The following is a 22,038-nucleotide window of genomic DNA, read 5'->3' as shown; positions in this document are numbered from 1 at the left end:
TTGAGACCCAAGCTTCAAGAATAGCTATTTCAGCATCACCATAATCATAGCACATATTTCTAACATGATTTAAAGTTTACCAAGCACTTTCTTCACAACTCTCTGAGAATGTCCTCCACCACTTCCAAGAACCATATAAAGCCACAGCTGGAAGGACCTTTTAAAAAAATAAAGCCTATGGTTTCATTGATATAGAGAACTCTTGGTAAGGAATTACCTCTACCTGCTACTCAGAATTTCAGGGAATTGCTTGGGTCACTAAGAAGTTAAGTGACTTGCAAAGTACATAGTCAAACTGTGGTAGAAACAGGACTGAAACATGAGTCTTCCATCTTTAAGCATTATCTGGTCTAAACCCCTAATTTTACACATAAGGAAAACTGAGGCCCAGAGAGGGAAAGGGAATGAATTGCTCAAAATAGCTAGTGGCCATGCCAGGACAAGAACCAAGATACTAATGATATACCAGGAAATACTTTTTCCCATTCATTCAGCCACTGCTTGGGATCTTTTTGACCAAGGTTCAGTGTCCTCAAAGAAAGCACTAAGATGTAATCATCCCCAAATGGAAAAAGTCACATCAGAAAGAAGATAGATTCCTCTCTTATTTGCTAGTCATCTTTGTTGTAGAGAACCTACTTTTATAAAATTGATGAACCTTACTGACTACAATGTCCAAAACATTTTCTCCTTCTTAACTGAAGGTTTATCGAAGATTCCAAGTAAAATTCTCACAAGATAAGGAGGAATGGATGAGTTGTAATCTGTACTAGTGGAGGGTATATCTATATTCTTGAGCTGACAGTTTGATTGAAGCAATAGTCTGTAAATTAGTCCTGTATGAACAGAAACCAGGACCATCTTCTAGCAGATGATACTAAATGACCTCTTAAATAGACAGAAAATGCTATGTTTTTAGGAATCATTCTCCTCGTGGCCTTCACTGTCTATTTTAATAAGCAAACCAATCAGCAGCCTGCCAGGAGAAATAACTGCAGTATGTACATGTCATGCTGGCTCCATATAACACCAAATGGTACAAGCCACTTTCCTGCCATGTGATTTACAGGAAGGGGAGAAATTCATACAGTCATTTAGCACTGAGTTTGCTGAGTAAAGCCTTTCAGTGAAAGAAGCTTATTGTGGCTGGACTCTTTCCCCAGTTGGGGGTTCGAGGGGTCAGAGCCAACATATACAACAGGCTCACTCAACAGCATCAACAAACTCCCCAGGGCAACGCGCCCAATTAGATCCAAGACATTCCATGTATAACAACTCCACTTGCAGCACACCCCAGCCAGAAGTGAGGGAGAGACAGTGAGGCTAAGTCCCACATCCAGGAAACTCAGTCTTGGAGGGGTTTGTTCATGCTGGCCAAAGCCTTCTGGTCATTTCCTACAGTAACACTGACTGGGTTCCAATTTTCATAGCTCTTGGGACCCTGAGATGAATTCTGCAAGGTATCTGCTAAACCAGCAGCAAATAATTTTGCGGTCCCAAGAGATCAGATAAAAAAGTAAAATTAATTTTTCCCTATCCAAAGTTGAAGTTGTGGCCCTGGGCTCCTCTACAACCAGAATTGGCAAAAACTCTGAGCCTAGATAAAATGTACCCAGACCCACAGTTCCCATTGGTGCAGACTCATGAAGAAAAGCATAGAAATAGACCCCTTACAATATGCTCTTTGCTACCAAAAGAAAGGAATATCAGAAAAACATTGAAACTATAAATTATAAAATTATAAAAACATAACTAAAAACATAATGAACTAGGAATTTTAAAGTTGAAAGGATCTTAGAGCTCATCTAGCCCCAACTGCCTCATTTACAGGAGACCCAAAGAGTAGTAATTTTTCCAAGATTATACAGAAAGGGACAGACCTGAATTACCAGCCCAGGTCTTCTGACTCTAAAACACTTTTTCTTTTCACCATACCTTGGCTACTAATATTTTTTTAACTTATCTTCCTCATCTTAAAAAAAGGAAAAAAGTAGTGATGAAGGATGTTTATATGTGTACTGTAAAATAATTAAGATCAAACACTGTATAAGTTCCATGAGTCCTTCAGACACATAAAAAGTCAGTGGGATAACTTATTAAAAATTGTATGCAAAAAAGACCTTAAGAGGCAAGAACACTGAGTAAAATAAAGATAAAAAAATCAGGATAAATATAAAGTCAAACATTTCTGACTGGAAGTCCATAGGCATTTAAAATTTAACATGTATAAAAATGTATTATCTTTCCTCCCATACCAACTCTCCTCCTAAAATCCCCCTTTTTTTTTGTCAAGGATACCACTAGCTGAACTTCACTCATCCAGGTTCACAGAATTAGAGCCATCATCAGCTCTTTGCTTCCGGACTTCATCAGCTCTCTCACCAGTGATGGCAATAGCCTCCTAATTTGTCTCCTTGTCCTTAGTCACTACTCTGTCCAACCCATCCACCATACAGTTGCCACAATGATAAAAATATAAACTCCTCACCTTGACATTTAAAACCCTTCACAACTTGGCTGCAGTCTATCTTTCCAAGTTTATTATACATCAGTCCCTTTCCTGAATTTTGTATTCTAGCCATACTGGCTTGCTTGCTATATTTTGCACATACCCTCTCAACTCCTTCATCAGCCTATTCACTAGCTTCTTTCCTATCTCCACATCTAGAATGTACTCCCTCTTAGAATCCCTAGCATCCTTCAGTGCTCACCTAAATTGCTACCTTCTACATGAAATCTTTTCTTCTCCTATCTCCTAAATTTTCCTTTGTTTACAATTTTTGTTATATTTTTTATTTACTTACCTGTGTATATTGCATCTTTCAGACCATGTCTCCAATCTCAAAATGGCAGGTTGGTGTAATTACCCCTAAGCAGTGACTACTTTTCCACGTCCAAGCTACTCTATAGACCTTCACTCCCAAACTAAGTCTCTGGAACTCATACCTTTAATAGTCATCTAGTAGACAGAATTAGCTCAAAAACAGCAAAGTAATAACAAAATAATAGCAATAAAATGTTCTCTGTTCTTCATTAATCTGGGACCCATTCTTCACGAAATTCAGTATTAATGGGTATACACGCAAAGTATATACTGGTAGAAAAGCAAAGGGAACAAATATGGCCAAAACAATTTATACTTCTGACATCAAAGAGATGCAGCATTCTTCCTCTTTTGGGGATATCTTCATACTACTTCACCTAAGTGGAGTATCTCCTTATCAGTGACCTATGCAGGTCACTCAAGTTGTCTCCCTGGGTCTACTTTTCTTTACAATTCAATTTTCAATTGCTAGGGCTCATTCTCATTAAATTTCTTCTTTGATGTTCTATTTTCTTGGAATTATCATCACTTCTCGTTATCTAGAGATCCTGTCTTATTTTTCTTTAAGGCCATCAAGCATATGGTTTATTTTTGACCAGCTAATACTTTGATACCCTTTTAGGTTCATCAAGGAAAATGTCACACTTTGTAAAATAACAAAACGAAAACTGTTTTTAGAAATCATTTGATGTGTTAGAATAAGGTTGTCTCTATTACCTGAACTTTCTGTGATTTCATCAGCTTGGCTGAGGGTGGGAGTGGAAAATCAAATATTTAAAATTTCTTGACTAACTGTCCTTTGTTATATGTACACAATAATTGTCCCTAATAACATATAAGCTTTTTAAGTGTAGGGTCTACATAGTTTTTGTCTGTTTTCCCACTGCCCACCCAAAATGTTTGGCACATAGTATATACTTAATAAATGCTTGTTGATTTATTGGTGAAAGCACAATAAGCAATAATGGTGCAGTAATGGACCATGAGCTCATGCTATTGAAATATTGGTTAAAGAAACTAGGAAAATTGATCCTGGAAAAGACAAGACTTAGGGAGGTCTTGATATTGTTGCTCTTCCAAGTATTTGAAGAATTTTCATGTGGATGCCTAAGTCACAAGGGCAGAACTAACAGCTATGGGAGGAAGTCTTAGATGAATTAATGATAGAAGGAAAATTTTTCTGAAAATTCGATCTATTCAGAAGTAGAATGAGCTGCCTTAGAAGACAGTGGTTTCCCTCTCATTAAAGTTCTTTATGCAAAGACCTGATGACCATCTGTTAGGTGGATTATCAGAGTGGTATTTTTCAGGTATAGATTGGATAAAGATATTCCTTATGACTCTGAAATTCTGTCATCCGAGACTAGGAGCATTTAGGAAATCAGGTCATCAATATCAAATCCTTTTTGTTAATTTGCATGTGAAGCATCATGCCTCAAAAAAGCCTTCAAGTCAGCATTTTGTTCTACAAAATCTTATCTGGCAATTGAATATCATAAATCCATATTTTGATAATAGAGATCAGGAAATTTGTTGAGCGGGACAATAGACAGATCAGTGTTGTTCAAAAGAAGAGACCAGAAGCTAATTAAATACTAGATAAAAGGTGTGAAAGAGATTTTGTAGCATATTGGAAAGTGACCTTAAGTCCCAGATCTTGGGGCATTTTAATCTGGCATTCAGGGTCCTCCATGATATGACCCAGTCTACTTCTATTCTCTTATTTTCTATTACTCCCCAACACAAACCCTATACTCCACATAACTGGGTTTCATTGTTTCCATAGTACTTTATATGCATTTTCCCTGCTTTTTTACTTTCTAAATCCTGCTTATTTTTCAAATCTCAGCTCAAGTCCTACAACCTCTATAAATCCTTCCCCATTCCACCTAAATGCCTATAAAACCCATTGATACAGAATTAGGAATTTTAATAATGGGAGAATTCAATCTGCTAGGTAAGGAGGAAAGGAAAGTCTACCCCCAGGAGGCATAGTCATATCCTTAAAAAAGGCAGCCCATTTTCCAGAGCCTTCAGTGTGGCTGATGACTCCCAACCCTAGAAAACAAGACAAAATGAGGAGAGCTGGTAGGAAGGAGCATATGACAATTGGACAATGTAATTTTAAGAAGGAACCAGAATCCTTCAGATAGTACCATATAGTATGGAGCTGAGAGAGAACCAAGAGGTGAAGGGGTAATGGGTTAGAATTCTTTAGTGGAGCAGTATAAAATCAAAATATTATTAACCATCCTTGAACATAGCCAAGTCATCCCACACAAATCATATCTCTAAGAATCCATCCTTTTACAAAGGTATTTTTAGTTATTTTTATGTGTGTCCTGTCTTCTCAACTAGAACGTATGTTTCTTGACAGTAGGCCAAATAGCAGGTATTCACTAAATGTCTGTTAATGGTGATAATGATTTTAAATGAAACCATATGTGGAGGGTATAATCAGATATCCTGCTGAAGCATTTCTATCTCTCAGCCCTAGTATGGCACAGATTTAATTACCTATTACATATATTTTCATTTCTCATCTCAACTTGTTCATCTCCTACTTATCAGGGTACATGTTGGATTACAGTGTGTCCTGAGCCCATTTACAAAGGAGCGAAGTGATATGGCTAAGTATCTTGTGCCACATAGATTAGAAGACCATTTTTTACTGTAATCTCTCTAAAAGACTAATTCATCATTTCTTTCTCTCCAAATGAAAATGTGAAAACTGGGAGGTCATTGTTGATTGTCAAAGGTTATTTCAAAAGTAAATTGTGATGGACACTTACCCTCCTGAAAACTTGCAGAAAAGTGTTACAAGAAATATGAGCAAAGAGAACACAAAGAGTGAGAAAATAACAAAATACTTGAACATTTTTAAAATGCTGAGGCATGTATTGGAACATTTCCTCATCCATATTAGAAAGATAAATTTGCATGACATGATAATGTATTTGAAGATTCCCCAAAGCTTCTAGTCCCAGCCATGCTGTACTTTGTAACTAAGCAGAAAGCCATCCTTCTTGACCAATGTTTGGTCAAGTACTTGGGTCATTGTTTGTTCATGGTTGTATTTTTATTGTTGGTTGCTTTGGGGTTTTTTTTTTTTTAAATAAAATGCACACTGGAGAAGAGAAATTCTAGAGAGGTTGTAGGAAGCACTGAAACACTCAGTATAAAATCAAATAATATCTTGGACAGCATTTATGAGGAAGCCACAGGAAGACATGCAGAAGTTTTCTTGGAATGGTGCTCACATCCATAAATTTAGAAAGACACCGGAGCAGAAGTGACACTTAAAATAGTTGGCCACTGAAGTCAGGGCAGTAAATTTTCCCCATCCAGCCACTGTTCAGGGCCCTCACTGGTATTCAGACAAAATCTTTTTTTAAAAAGATCCAGATAGCCTGGAAATAGAGATCTTGAGAAAAATCCCTTGCACTTGCTCTATCTTTTTTGTGTTTTCTGGCACAAAGATATAATTCCCAGGCCCAAACCCTCTCCCCAACATATCCATTTAGAATGAAGTGGGGAATTTGCTATCAGGGACACCAGGAAAGTATTGAGATGCCATCCATGAGAAAATGATGCCCCTGTCCCTTGGCAATCTATAGCCAGCCCTGAGAACTTTATAGGAATAGCCACTATATCAACATGATTTTTCATTTTGAAATGATGGTAGAGCTAGTTAAGATGATGTTTCAACAAGTTAATTATTGTGGAGAAAGTGTGGCTATGAGGAAAGGCTTAACAAATTTTGTTAAAAAAAATAGATGATTATTTGTTGAAACCTGGAGTTGGGGCTTCATGCTATTGAGTGAATGGGATGGAGTGATTTTTTTTCCCCAGATTATAAATTAATCTCAAAAGTTTTAGATCCTATTTCTCCTTCTTTTTCCTTTTCTACTTTGTTTTTCCAAGGAGTTCTAGAACAAAAACTTGACAGCCGTTTTGATTATTGATAGAATAACAGAAATAAAATTATAAACCAAGTGTTTATTGAGTACTCAATGTGTTGACACCATGTGCCAACATTCTGCCAAAATTTGTTAGAAGTTACAGAAGATATGAACAAACTGGGATCTTGTCCTCTAAATATAGATAAAGCTGATGTGCATGAAACAAAGTCCAATGTAATATAAGTTATAACCAAGTGAAGTAAATTGGTATTTATAATAGGAATTTTTAAAATAGAAAGATTGGAGAACAGAGAGTAGAAGAAGAAAGCTTTGTGAAGGAGTTGAAACTTGAGCTGAGTGTTGAAGGATAGATGAAATTTAAGCTCAAAAGACAGGGGAAAGCATCTTGATGAAAGAGCAAAAGAATGAAGGCAGGAAGCCTGGTATGTGTGAGGCACATTGATGAGAGCAACCTGGCTAGAGTACAGGGACCAAACTTTCCTCTATTTTTTGATAATTCACATTTTTCTGGATTTTAATGTCTACAAAGCACATTCCTCACAACAACCCTGTGACGTAAGTAGGTCAAACATCAGTGTTTCTATTTTACAGATGAAGAAATTGAGATTCAAGGAGAAAGTCTAGGTCACAAAAGTCTGAAAGATCAGACTTGGGGATTTTGAAGAGACTGGATTGATCATGGGGTCTGTGCAAGTCTGATAATTAAAACTCAGAACTTCTGACTCAAAGTATGTTACTTTCCACTGTACCAAATTACCTTTGCCAACAGAAGGTTAACTTGTATCCCTTAGGATAGTTTCATCATCTGTGAAGTAAGAATTAGACTAAATAATATCTAAGTTTTCCAGTCCTAACATTTTATAATTACTTGAGTCACCTACTATTAATCTATAAATCTAAACTTAATAACTATATATAAGGTGTTTCATCTTTAGAATTCAAAGTGTCTCATTCATCCTTCCCCTCATAATTGTAACTTGAAAGGTATATAGAATGCCAAGCTTTTTACTCCAAAAAAATTCACTCTTGGAAGATCCCTACCTTGAAAAGAAAAACTTTGAAAACAAGTTATCATTATAGAATTCACTATACCACTTTTAGCACTGCCTGCTCAGAAGTAATGAGCTCTGGATAATTCTTGTTGCCAAGGAGATAAGACCAAAAATTCATGGAAGACCCTCCCTGAAACCTGGCAGAGACAGCAACGTCTAATGCTTTTGAAGTAGCATCAAGGAGGAAAAATTGGCAGAGTCCTCCATGTATGCACGTTGTCTGGCCAGCTCCCTGAGCTCAAAAAGGGAATTTAGCTTCAGAAGGAAACAATAGAGGTATTTGTCTTTACACAATGAAGGCTGCATCTCTTCATTCATCCATCTGCAAATCTCCCAGTCATACTATGTCTAAGTAAGGCTCATAGGTGCTAAGTCTTAGGATCACAGAGTTTGGGAAATAAGAAATCTTGAAGGAAATTAGTCCAATCCCTTCTTTTTAAAGAGTAGAGGCGCTTGTCTAAATAGCAGACCTGGAATTCAAACACAGGTTCTCTAGCTCCATAACATGGGCTCAAAGACTCATAAAGAGCTAGAAAGGACTTCAGAAGCCATCCACTCCTATCTGTCAATTTACAGATGAGGAAACTGAGAGTCAAAAAAAGACAAGATTACAATGGTACAAAATAGCAGAGTTACTATTCAAACTCAGGTTCTCTGACTTGGGGATTTTGAAGAGACTGTATTGATTATGGGGTCTGTGCAAATCTATGTCAACTCTTGTGGATCAAGGAAATTTGGATCAAGTTTAATACTCTAGAATATTCCAAACTTCCTAAGCAAAGTGCCAGAAACAACTCATTTTACTTGAAGGACATTAGGACCAACACTATTCAGGGACAAGCCCAGAATTAAATCTAAGGACACTTACCAAAAAAAAAAAAAAAAAGTATTTAACTAGTCACAACCCTTTCCCTAGTCCTTTATTTTCCTCATCTGTAAAATGGGAATATTGTACTAACTGCCTCAACATCCAAAAGAATTTCATTCAAGCCAAGCTTTGCCACTGTGATTCTGAACCCCCCCTAATGAAGATAGATAGCCCTTCAAATTGCTCCCTATTCTGCTCCTCGCTGGTACATAATAAAAGGCAGAGCCAGATGCATGTACATCCCCATTCCCCTACTTCGGCCAATAAATTGTGCCATTATATGGTAGCTCCCTAGTTTCTCCAGATGTTGGGGAAGTCCCTTATGGTAAAGACAAAAAACATCTCTGTACCATAAAAGCAGCTACAGCTGTATGCATGTCAGGTTGCTGTCAGATGGTCTCTCCAGGTCTGTAGGATTTCTGACCTCCTCTCCCTAGGATGTCTCTGTTTATGAGTCTTCGACAAACCACACATTCTCCAGTATCAGCTGCCAAAGCCAAGCCGTGGCTGCCAGGACACCTCATTAGCCAGACAGAAGTCAGACAGCAGCATCTTTACAAAAGCTCTCCCCGAGTTGGTCTTCCATTCCCTTCCCTTCTCTCCCCTCCCCTCGCCTGCACCCCCTGCCACCAGCTGGCCCTTTCTTGCCAGTCCCCTTCTCTTCCCTGCCTTGAATATTATTTTCTTTACTTGATTGGGAAGTTCCTTGAACACAGATATCTCATGACTCAAGAAACACATATCGGCTTAATAAATACAAGGCCTTCCTGCATCCCCAGTGGCCCTGACCCTTGTAGCTCGCTCTGGTATTCCTCATCAGCCTCCTCTCCTTCCTGTGACTTGTTGTTGAACCCTGAGCTTTGCAATGCTGCCTCTCAGGACACCTGCTAGGAATATTAGCCGTTCTTCAACCCAGCTGCTGGGCTGCGGCAGCTCAGGTTTAACAAAGGAGAGAAGACCAGGAATGTGTCAGAGTGTTTTTGGTTGCTTTTGTGTTTTAAGAAGGGTTTCTCAGTGGGGTGTTTCATGGAGCACAATTGGAGGCTTTTTCTACTCAAGCATTCTTTCTGACTTAGGCCAAGAAACAGGTAAGCTCTTTTAAGGAGAAAAGAGATTATTTTGAAGCATTTTCTTGTTTTTCTCTGTAGGAAGAAAATAAATGCCTCCCTCTATTTCTCTTAAGAGAATTTTAAAAGTCAAAAATCATCTGTTTCCAATATGCAGAGCTACCCATCCTTACAATTAATAACATTATAGATCACTTAACATATGTTATAATGTTCATGATGAAATAAATATCATTTTCCTTTGATACTTTAAACCCTAAGATGGTATGTAATCAGAAGAAAGAGATAGAGACTGAGAAAGAATGAATATATGATAAAGCTAGAGGAGAAAGAGACTTTAAAAGTCAAGTAGCTTGCCCCAAGTCAAATAGATAGTAAACAGAAGAAACAAGATTCAAATTTCTGTCCTTGAACTGTAGATCCATAATTCTTTCCACAAAAATGGAGAGAGAATATAGAAGGATGAGGAGGTAGTACACAATACCAAGTTCTGACCTTGGCTTCTCCTCATGTGTGCCACAGATATGTCCACAGCCAGCAGCTCATTTAAAGCTGTCCAGTCATTAGATTGAAATTCCTCCCCCACAATCATAAAAGTTGCTGCCAGATCTTTTCCCAGAAGACAACCAGCAGGTATCTTTGCCTTTAGTGGAAGCACCTGCTACTTTGCAAGAGGGCAGAGTTGGCCAAGATTTGTAAACTCCAAAATTTGGAAGGGTTTTTTTTTTTAATTTTTAAGTTACATTTTTTATTGGAGAAGGGAGGAGAAAGAGAAATCAAGGGATTAGGGGCAGAATCAGAATCTTAGGGTTGTGTGGAGCCTCAAAGTCTTTCTTGAACTTAAGTCCGCTCTGCAATACTCTATGTGGACAGAGACAAGTGAAAGGTATTGTCCACATGGGGCATTGTAGAACATGATGCTCTTCAAGAATGAAAGACAAACAATAACCCCTGTGATAAATAATAGGAACTGCCCCACTGGGGTCCCAACTGGAACTAGTTTTTTGAGCAACACAGTTTCTTCTTTTTTATTTTTCCTTCCTTGTTCCTTTTCTTTCTTTTTTCCCTTCCCCTTCCTTCCTTTTGTCTACTTAGGGCATCATACCCTTATCTCTAAGTGCTCTGCCCAAAGGAAGATAAATTTTGATCATTGAAACCTCCCAAGATGTCTTGGGGTTTATCAGCTAGATTCTTCCTTAAGGACCATGCCTTAAACCCAGATTATTCTGGCTCTCATTGATTGACCAACAATACATCTCAGGCAAAGCCCATTTGGTCATTGTTTGGGCCCAATTAGCTTAGAGTGAATATAAATAACAATAGTTTGTTTGAGCCAGAAACTCTAAGGGTTTTCCCCTCCCAGATTGACATTGTTTTTTGACCAGGTAAAAGAAGTCATTCTCTTCCTCATTGCTTTCAATCATTAATTCAACTCATTAATTCAATCAGTAATTAAGTCTGATTGGGTCTTGCCTTAGTCAAACAAACTATTAAAGACCTTACTTTAAGAAAGCCAAAGCTTCCATTGCATCCAGAGCCATCTCAATCATCCTGATCTATCTTGATACTGGACTCAAATGGCACTGGAGGAAAAAAATGAGACAGATGACCTTGCACAGCTCTCCCTCACTTAATTCATGGTCCTCTTCAGAAATGAAGGACAAACAGCCATTCTTCAATATCCCCAACAAAAATGATCCCACTTTCCATTAAAATGCTCCAGTAGAAGTGCTTTCCATCCAGAGATGACTTCATTGATTCATTATATCAAACTAAAATTTGTCTCCCCCCACATCAGGAACGATCATTCCCACTCTTCTGCTTTGGAATTAAGAACAAGTCTAGTCCCTTTTATCCATATAACAGTTTTATCCTTCAAAAAGTGGGAAAAGCAATGAGAATAACTGCTATTAGGAACTTAATTCTTCTCAACATGAAGGAACTAGTTACTGAAATAGAAATGATGGAGGATAAAAATGAGGAGGAAGTGATAATTACAACTTAGAATGTGTAATGGGAAGAAGAAGAAGAAAAGTATGAGAAGGACCCTAGATTTGGGGAATTCAGATTTCTGGGTTTTTATTTTTATTGACATATTTTTCATTTCTGAATATAATCTTCACCTCCCTGTACTCTGAGAGCCAACCCTAGTAACAAATAATGAAGAAAAATGGTGAGGGCAGAAAGAAGGAATCACTCCAAAAATCTAACCAAACCTATTAATCAAGTCCACTGGTATATGCAATTTCTGTTCCTCTAATCTTCTACTTCAGTCAAAAAAGGAGATATATTCTCTTATCTCTTCTTGAGGCCAAGTTTGGTCATTACAATTCCACAGCATTAAGTTCCAGCTTTTTTATTTTTACTTACCCAAATTCATTGTTGTACTCTTTGTGAATATTGTTTGACTTACTTTACTTTGCATTAGCGCATTGTAGTATTCATATGTTTGTTTTTTCTTGTGGCATTATTTCTCTCAGACTCAGAAATCTTCAAAAGATATTGTAGGAGAGATCCTGCAGAACTTAAAAAATGTTTTCAAAATTGGGGAAAAGGAAGAAGCAAGAATTTGTTAAGCACCAACTGCATACCAGTCACTATGCATTTATCTCATTTGACCCTCACAACAATCTTGTGAGATGAAAGCTATTTTTATCCTAATTTTACCAGTGAGGAAACTGAGACAACTTGTTCTCTGTGTCTGAGAGCTGTGTGCAGTGTCTGAAGCTGGATTTTGAACTCAGGCTTTTCTGACTTCAGGCCCAGATCTCTATCCATTATACTGCCTAGATGCCTTTCCTCAAGAGTATAAAAATGGAGTTTGTAAATTGAACTTCTAGAATACATTATTACAGGATGGTTAATAAATATGTAGAAAAAGTAGCTATCATAAAGAACCAAGTATAATTCAGCTCAGTTATAGAAAAACACTTGACATGGTCTCTCATACTATTATTGTGTACAAAATGGAAAAAAAATGTTGATTGGACGAGCAAATTAAAGAGACTAAGACTTTATTGAGTGACTAAATAATTATTTAACAGTTCAAATTCCTCTTGGAAGAATATCACTGATGGCATGTCTGTGGCCTTGAACTATGGAACCTCTTTGTTAGTGATTTGAAAACAAAGATAGATGGTATCACAAAATTTGCAGAGGATCCAAAGTTAGCTCCTATATTGAATGACTGTCAAAGCTAAATCCAATAAAATAAAATCAAAGATTAACATAAAACTCCTACAATTGTTTTTTTAAAAAATCTTAGAATTAAAACTTGGTATGGACAAGGAAGTATGGATAATTCATCTAAAAAAGATGGGCAATGGACTCCAAGCTCAATATAAATTAACTTTATACCAAGAAAATTAATGCAGATTGCATAAAGATGCACAGTATCCAGATTAAAAGGTAATTGTCCATTGTCCCCCCTCCTTTATTGAGACTGTATCTAAAGAAATATGTTCTATTCTTCACAACAAATTTCTTGAAGGACATTAAAAGGATAAGTTTCAGAAAAGCCAAAGGAAAACAACCAAAATGATAAAGCCTCCTTTAAGTCATATCCCATGAGGATTTGTTGAAGAAACAAGGACCTGGGTATGTCTAGACTAGTTTAAAAAAGAGATGACATAATAGTGGTTTTCCTGTGACGGGTATTCATGCAAAATTAAGATTATACTTGTTCTTGACCACAGAGGGAAGAACTAGGAACAAGACCCAGAACAGACCACAGTTGGGCAGACTTAGTCTTGATAAAACTCCATGACAATGATAGCTATCTAAAAGTAGAATGGCCTTCGTTTGTAGGTAATGGGCTGCCTCTTACCTAAAATTCTTCAAACTTTAAAGAGATTTGTTGTCAAGGGAATTATTGTTTATGAACCCTATGTTCTCTTTTAACTCAGAGATTCTGTGATAGCTTGTCAAATTCTTGAAGAATGATATCATATCCTTCATTTCCCCATGCTTAGCAACAATTTTTGGCACATGCTGTTGAGTCGTGTCCGACTCTTCATGACTCATTTTGGGTTTTCTTGACAAAAATACTAGAATGGTCTTCCATTTTCTTTTCCAATTCATTTTACAGAAGAGAAAACTGAGACAAAAAGGGCTAAGTGAGTTGCCTAGGGTCATGTAATTTGTAAGTGCCTGAGGCTGAATTTGAATTCTAGACCCAACATTCTATCCAGATAGGCCCATCCACCTAGCTGCCCATGTGTGGCACAATTTAATAAGTACTTATTAATAGTGAAGATATCACAGTGCTTCCCCCAGGCTTCTTTTCTCAGTTACTCTTATATTTAACAAAGTTGTAAGGACTTTACAATTACACAATAAATCTTAAATATATTTACTCTTGATCAATCTTTTTGAGTTTAAATTTGTTGTTCAAACTAATTCTTTTATTCCTTTCATGATAAGATACAGATTAAATTCTCCTCACAATTCTTCTCAGGGCCCCACAGCCCTGAGACTTTATTGCCTCTCTAGTTAATGGAAGAGGCAGAAAAGCAGAGCATTTGGGGGATGGAAAATAAGCTTTTATAGTTAGTTCCCCACTTCTTGGAATGTTTTAAAATTTTCTTTGGCCATGAGTGCCTGAGGATAGTCTTTGCACCTGGTTATTTGACCATATTATTGGGAGGTCTGAGAGACCAGAATGAAAGTTAAAGTTACTTGTCTTCTCCCAATAATTTCTTAGGTCTGGTTGTTCAATGAGTTAATCATATTTTCCATAAGTTCCTGGTTCCTTGCCAATGACTACTCATTTTAGTTCAGTTATATCTCTGAGAGCCGTTATCATCATAAGGGGATGAACCTCAAAGAGTAAATAAGACAGGTGACTTATATAAGCTTCTTGTTTTCATTTACTGATCTCCAACACCATATAGATGGATTTGTGTTGTATCACATACCCAGCAGAAGAACAGAGAGTCCTCAATAAGTTGTAAATGACTGAGTATGGATATCTTCCAGCTTTGTAAAATTAAATTACGAAAAGGACTCCCAGACCGAAAGCTCCAATTACCAAGTTTCATCTCAAAACATATCATTTTTATGGTGAGTTTTAACTCCATGAAAATACAGAGTTATAATACAAATGCTGACAAGTCCAAGGCCAACTCATGAAGCAAGAATTTCATGTATTTAATATTTTTACACAGTGTGCCCTAATCCATCACACTTTTTCTTCCTTTTAAGAGTATTAAAATGGATGAAAATGCTAGATTCTTTTTTCCTTCTTTTCATATTCTTTTGTACCATTTTAAAGCAATTATCCCCTCCCAATATTTTGTTTTTTCCTACTCATCTTTTTCAAATTTAATTTTTATTTATATCTTTTGGTTTTAAATTACCTTTATTTTCAAATATAATCTCCTATTCTCTCTTTGACCAGAAGTATCTCTTGTTGGGAGTCCATGGAGGAGGTGAATAAACAGTTCAGAAAAACTAACACTCATCACCCATATCTGACAGTGTATGAATTGTTCCATACTGATGATCTGTCTGCCATTTTTGTGAAAAAGAACAAAGTACATTTTCTCATCTCTTCTTCAGGGCTATGTTTAGTTATTATGATTATACAATATTCAATTTGAGGTTTTTGGACCTTTTCATTATTGTAATCATTATGTATATTGTTATCCTAGTTCTGTTAGCTTGATTTTAGCAGTTCATATAAGTCTTCCTCTAACTCCATTTTTTTTTTCATATTCATCATTTACTATATAGCCTTATGCCTTTAATTTATTTCATTTTTTCCCATATAACTTCTCATAGCTCCTCTTTTTCAGTACTAGTAGTAGAAGACTAGTTGCCTCTGTAAAATGGGAAGAAAGGAAAGAGGGGGAAAATTCATGATCAGTTTCTTCTGTTTAGTATGTTTAAATAAGAGCTCAAGTACCAAATGTAGTTGAAATATTACATTGAAATGCCATTTAGGGACGAACTGCACTAATATGGGCACCAATATGAAACATCTGCATTCATGAGATTTTTGCCCCTGAAGTGAGAGAGGCGGGATGGTGCTTAGCAAGAATTTTGGATTTGGCATTAGAAAACTTGATGTTACTTATTACTTCTGTGACCTTGGGCAAACTACTGCTCTTTGGAACTCAGTTTCTTCTTCTGCAGAATGAAGGAATTAGAATAGATCCATGCTAAGGTCCCTTCAATAAAACTATGGTTCCAACTCCTGATTATATAGGGTCCAATAAATCAACATGAGTCTACCATTTTATGCCCCTAAATGATCAATAGAATGAAGCGTCATCTTACAAAAACTATTTCTTTTTTTTTTCTTTCTTTTTTTTTGATCTTGCATACCCAGAGTCCAGAACAATGTCTGGTAGATAATTGTTGCTTAATGTTTCTTGGATAAATAGGGAAAATGCCAACTACAATCCCCTTCCTAATGACTTTCAAGAGGTTTGGGGCACCTTCTAGATAATTTCTGAAAGGATTAATCATTAAGAGGTCAGGAAACTTTCAGAGAAAGTTCAAAGGAGGTAAAGGGTCAGAGCCACTATATCTCTCTAACTTCCTTCTCATAACTCAAGTTTTCTAAAGCTTCAATAGACTAGGCTAAATCTTATAAATCTTATAAAATAAGACTTATGCCTGTGTTCAAAAATCAACTTCAGAAATCCAACATGGGTGAAAGATGGATAATTCATTGGAAAAAATCTTGAGGTTCTAGTTTATGGTGTGGTACTCTCCAAAAAACTAATTCACGCTTAACTATGTTGGGTTATATTATTTTAGCTATAGAAATCCCAAGAAGTTCAATCAGAAGAAGAGGAAAAGTGAGAGACGCAATGGAGGGGGATTCCCAATTTCAAAGGGAATGTGAAACCTGATGAAGTGATGCAAAAAATGCCATAAGCTGGACTATTCAGACTGATTGATGAAGTCTTTTGTCTCAGTCACTGCCAGAGCAAGTGGTCATGTAAACTTGCTGATCTCTTTTCTTAAAGTCACTATGCTAAATTCTCCCTACCTCTCTAATTCCTCCTGTACACTATAAATGGTTGGATGTAGGGGGGGAGGAAAAGGAGGATAAGAGTCAGACCCATTAGCAGAGACTTGCTTGCTGTCATCTGAAGATTAACTAATCATAAAAGGAAATGGGGAGGGAATTTATATGACAATTTTATTTTGTTGCTGCATACTACTCCTCCAGTCCCTCCTGAAAAAAAATGGGAAGAAAACTTCACACATCTGTGAATCACAACCTGGCTTTGGCTCAATTTTGAGCCACAATGGACCTAACAAGGGAGGCCTAAAGGCAATATTTTCTTTCACTGGTTAAGAAGGATTGATAGAAAGAAGTTTTCCATTGCCAGAGCATTCATTAGTCAGGCAGCCTTCCCAAGTACCGTTTCCTCTTCAGCAGCCCTAACTACTAAATGTTTTTAATAACTATTGGCTTTAAATCTGTTTAAAGTTCTGTTGTTCCCTTTCCTGAGGCAGGTGCTGAGGTTTGGAGGAGGAATACAGTCAATGACCATGTAACAAGGCAGGAAGCAGGAAAAAAAAAAAAAAAGTCCTAGTCACCTGCATGCAGGGCCCTTTGTATCCCCTCAGAAGGTGTTTTATTACTGGGCCTCAGTAATGGGCCCACAGCTTTGGTGTCCAGGCCAGGGAAATAGACAAAGATCATTCACCTATGAGAAATGATTGATGTGCCTTTTACTATAACAAATGAGAAATGTCTGGTGGCATAAGGGACCCACTGTGACAAGTCAGGTTTTCTCATTAGCAGTAGAAAATGTAATAATTATTCATCAGGAACATACACAGTGGGAATTAGGGTTTGATTTTTCCTTTTTACTATTGGCTACCGGCTATTCTCAAAGGCCACTGTATACACATCCATGAATGCACACAGATAGACATACATGTAAGCACAGGGAGTATAGGTTTTGGAAGATTGAATAATAATCTTCAATGGAAAAAATATGTTGGTATGGACTAGGAAAATATTTTTATTCAGTAAAAAGCATTTAAAGACATAGTAGTCATAGAAAAGATAATTCATAATAGTAGCTTTCGGGCCTTTTTTTGGTCTTAGTTACAAGATAATAGATAAATAGATTTTTGTAAAATAATTTCAGGTCCATGAAGAGAAGTTACATTAATTATAATATATTATAGCCAGATATTATCTAGATGTTAATAAACATGTTCAATTAAATTCAGTGAAGATTAGCATCTAAGTAGTGGAAAGCCCACTTAACCTATGCAGAAATACTACACATAAAATTGATAATATGTCCAAAAATCTTCAGAGTTTGTCTTTTATCTGTTCATTCTGATCCTATCTCTTTCAATACTCCATCTCTTCCTTCCTTTCTCACAGATATACCTGCAAGAATAAGGAAAGGCATCAAAGATGTCAAAAGATCTAAACCCCTCAGAAGGCCAAATTTCATATTTATATAAACCTGTCTTTTTTTCTTAAGAGAAAACTGTGGCTTCTGGAATATCTTGCCAGTAATATTATCAGACTTAAAGAACAGCCTTAGGTTGTTGTCTCAGACTTTCCAGTTACTCAATCAGAAAAAAAAAAAAAAATCATTCCTAGTAAAGTAGGAGGAATTGTCCTTTAGAAGTAACATGACAGCTCTTCTATAGTCAAGTGCTTCTTGGTAACTCATGGACTCTTATATTTTCATCTGTCAGCTTATAATATAAGCATACTCCTTTAGACACTAAGGAAAATGCTTTATTTAGCTGATGTCAATATGACCTACAATTCCTTTTTGTAAGAACAGATGTGATAGAAAAATATGCCCACCCACCACTTTTTCTTGAAAAAAATGCTTGATCTAGATTCATACAAGACCCAAGTTCAAATTCCAGCTCTAATAACTATGTGACTGTGGTTAAATAATTTCTTTTTTCACAAATCACCTTTTGGATTACTCATCTGAAATAGTCAATGTCACCCTAGTGGGAGTAGCAGATCTGGATTTGGATTTGAGTCTCTCTATACCAAGTCCACGCTTACCTACAAAGTTCTAGTTTTTTTCCAGTGTTTTACATGATAAAATTTTACACATTCTTTTTACAGACCCAGAAAAATCAAATAGTTCCAAAGTCATACTTAAAGTCCTTCTCGCCACATCCTGTATTCCTTCCATCTCTTATGGATCTAGTCCTTCAGAAGACCTGTTCTACTGACTTCTTGGATAAGAAGGATCTTCCCTTACCAGGCCTCTAATGGCTTTTACTTTAAGCATCAAACTGTCCTAGAGTTTTCTGCAGTCACCATATTCACCCTTTCTTGAAGACTCAATGGATATATCCTCTGGAAGATCTATTATGATGAAAGGACTTGTTTCCTCTGTTTTGATTAAATGCACTAAAAAGTTGTTAAATATGTTTCTAGCCCTTGCTGAAACTTAGCTTCTTTTCCTCTTATCATACCTAAACTAGTTCTAGCTCTCATCTCAATAGTGGTCAATGCATCCTAGATGAAAAAACATTATCACCACTGGAGGCCATTCTCCCCTGGGATGCTGGTAACAGACAATGTTCTCTTCATCACTGGACCTTTCACTAAATTCCTGTTCCTAGCATTTTCATCTTATTTATAGAATAGAGATAACATATATCATGACCCCAATGAATGACCACATTTTTTCTGACTCAGGTTATCAGTCCTACCCATATCTCTGGTTTTTCTCTGATGATGTATCACTCAAATGGTCTTGAAAGAATAGTATCCCAAAAACTATTATAACTTTATCATTAGATATTTTAATAGGTCATTATGGGTATTCCTCCCATCACTGCAGATCACAGTTAGATGAATGAAAATCAGTGATTATACTAGTCTTTTGTGAGCAATTTTTAAAATTTAAGTGAAAGTTTCCTTCTGGAAAAAAGATTCAAATAGAATTTGTACAGACTGAACATTAGTCTTTTTAAACATTACTGAATCCTTATGATTTTTCCTGCTGTTCCATTTAAAAAGGCCATTTTTTGCCAGGTAAAATCAAAATGGGAATAGATATATATTATTCAGCAAGTGAAAACTGATTGAACCCATGAAAAATGAATACAATTAATTTTAGACACATAATTGAATTAAACAAAAAGTAACTTGATATCTTCTGAGGCTTTTGAATTCAGTAGTTAATTTTTAATCACTGTAACATCTCCATGAAATGGATAGATATTATAAATAAACCTGTTTCAAAGATGAAGGTCTATTGTAAAGGAAATTCTAACAACATAAAGGGTTCTTCATTCAGGAAATATTTTGGGAATTTCTACTGCATGCAAAGCACCATGCTAAGAAAGATTTGGGATTCACTTTAAGAATGTTTTTTCATGATAAAAGTCAGAATAGACTCTGAATATGATAAAAGTCAGAATGGATTCAAAGATCTTATTTGCTCTATAGTCTTAAAATCCATGGTTTTATACTACAATTAAAGCCAAAAGACCCATGTGTTTTTGGTGTCTTTGCTGAAGATTTATTTCTTACCTTACCCTCCTTCTAGGTTGCCCAATCAAGGGCCATCCTATGCCTAACATCACTTGGTTCCATGATCATCAGCTTATTGCTACATCAGCAGAACCAACATACCACATATTAGCAGCTGGGCAGATTCTTCAGATTACAAATGTCAGTGGAGGGTCTCAAGGTGAATTCAGCTGCCTAGCTCAGAATGAGGCTGGAACGCTAGTACAAAAAGCATCCCTCGTGATCCAAGGTAAGAAACAGCAGTGCACTGTAGTTTGATTTGGGTGGGGGAATTTTTTTTGTTCTGCCTGTGATTTTATGAGCATTCAGAATTACTAATGTGGACATTTTCTTCACTGATGAAGTTCAGCAACTCTTCTATAAATTTTAATTTTAGAGAGTTGTCAATGGCTCTGAAGGATGATGTATACACACACACACATATATGTCATATGTACATGCATATACATGTGTACATTATGTGTGAATATCAAACTTGAACCCTAGCCTTCCAAATTCCAAAGCTAGTTCTCTATCCATTATACCATACTCACTTAATGAATGAATGAAACGCATTTTTAAAGTGCTTTGTGTCAGGAACTGTGTTAAGAGCTGAGATAGATACAAAGAGCAAGACAATAACTGACTTCAAGGCACTTATATGCTAAAAGGAAACAACAAATCAAGGAATGGTGGCTAGAGAAAGTATCTGGGTCTTGGAAATCATTTGGTTACATTTTTAACTTCTTGAGGAAGTCAATCTAGAGAACTAGATAGAATATTCAAGTTCTAGTAAAGCATTAGAAAAGTAGTTTTTTTCTAATTAACAAATCTTTAGAGACTGACTATAAATATAAAATTAAACAAAATCTCAACTTTCATAAATTGAATCAATTTCTGACTTTTGCAATTGAAAAGAAGACCTTTTTTTAAAAAAGCTTTTTATTTTCTTTTTTAAAATTATTAACTTTTTATTGACAGAACCCATGCCAGGGTAATTTTTTACAACATTATCCCTTGCACTCACTTCTGTTCCGATTTTTCCCCTCCCTCCCTCCACCCCTCCCCCCAGATGGCAAGCAGTCCTATACATGTTAAATAGGTCACGATATATCCTAGATACAATATATGTGTGCATAACCAAACAGTTCTCTTGTTGCACAGGGAGAATTGGATTCAGAAGGTAGAAATAACCCGGGAAGAAAAACAAAAATGCAAACAGTTTACATTCATTTCCCAGTGTTCTTTCTTTGGGTGTAGCTGCTTCTGTCCATCATTGATCAATTGAAACTGAGTTAGATCTTCTCTTTGTCTAAGAAATCCATTTCCATCAGAATATATCCTCATATAGTATCATTGTTGAAGTATATAATGATCTCCTGGTTCTACTCATTTCACTCAGCATCAGTTCATGTAAGTCTCTCCAAGCCTCTCTGTATTCATCCTGCTGGTCATTTCTTACAGAACAATAATATTCACAAACACCTTTTTTCAAGCAGCACCTAGGAATAGGGTGCATATCTAAAATATATGTCTACCGGCCTTAAAAGTTGTAACTAGAGACAAAACCAAAACTTTTGTCCAGATTTCAGTATATTTCCTCTATGTTCATTTCTAATAAAGATGATAAAAAGAACCATGAGGAAAATACAGGTTTTATATGCTTGTTCAACTGGCAAGTAGCTTTAATTTGGACCCTATCTGGAAGCTTATATCTAGAACACCTATTAGAATTTGAAGCATGGGACAGAAAAAGATAATGATAAATGTTGGAGAGGATATAGAAAACTGGGACGCTAATGCATTGTTGGTGGAGTTGTGAATCCA

At 36.4% G+C, this 22,038-nt stretch overlaps 1 protein-coding gene across 1 annotated transcript in view; it reads left to right on the top strand.

Moving 5' to 3' along the window:
• Window positions 1-22,038, top strand: part of ADAMTSL1 (ADAMTS like 1) — a 386,862-nt gene that overhangs the window by 345,714 nt on the left and 19,110 nt on the right. Inside the window, exon 24 of the mRNA XM_051987060.1 lies at window positions 20,249-20,461. Coding sequence (XP_051843020.1) covers window positions 20,249-20,461 — 213 coding nt within the window. The remainder of the gene's footprint in view (window positions 1-20,248; window positions 20,462-22,038) is intronic.

This window comes from Antechinus flavipes, chromosome 1 (genome assembly GCF_016432865.1).
Source record: "Antechinus flavipes isolate AdamAnt ecotype Samford, QLD, Australia chromosome 1, AdamAnt_v2, whole genome shotgun sequence".
Taxonomy (NCBI): domain Eukaryota; kingdom Metazoa; phylum Chordata; class Mammalia; order Dasyuromorphia; family Dasyuridae; genus Antechinus; species Antechinus flavipes.
Note: the sequence above shows the minus strand (reverse complement) of the source record. Positions and strands in the feature narration are given on the sequence as shown.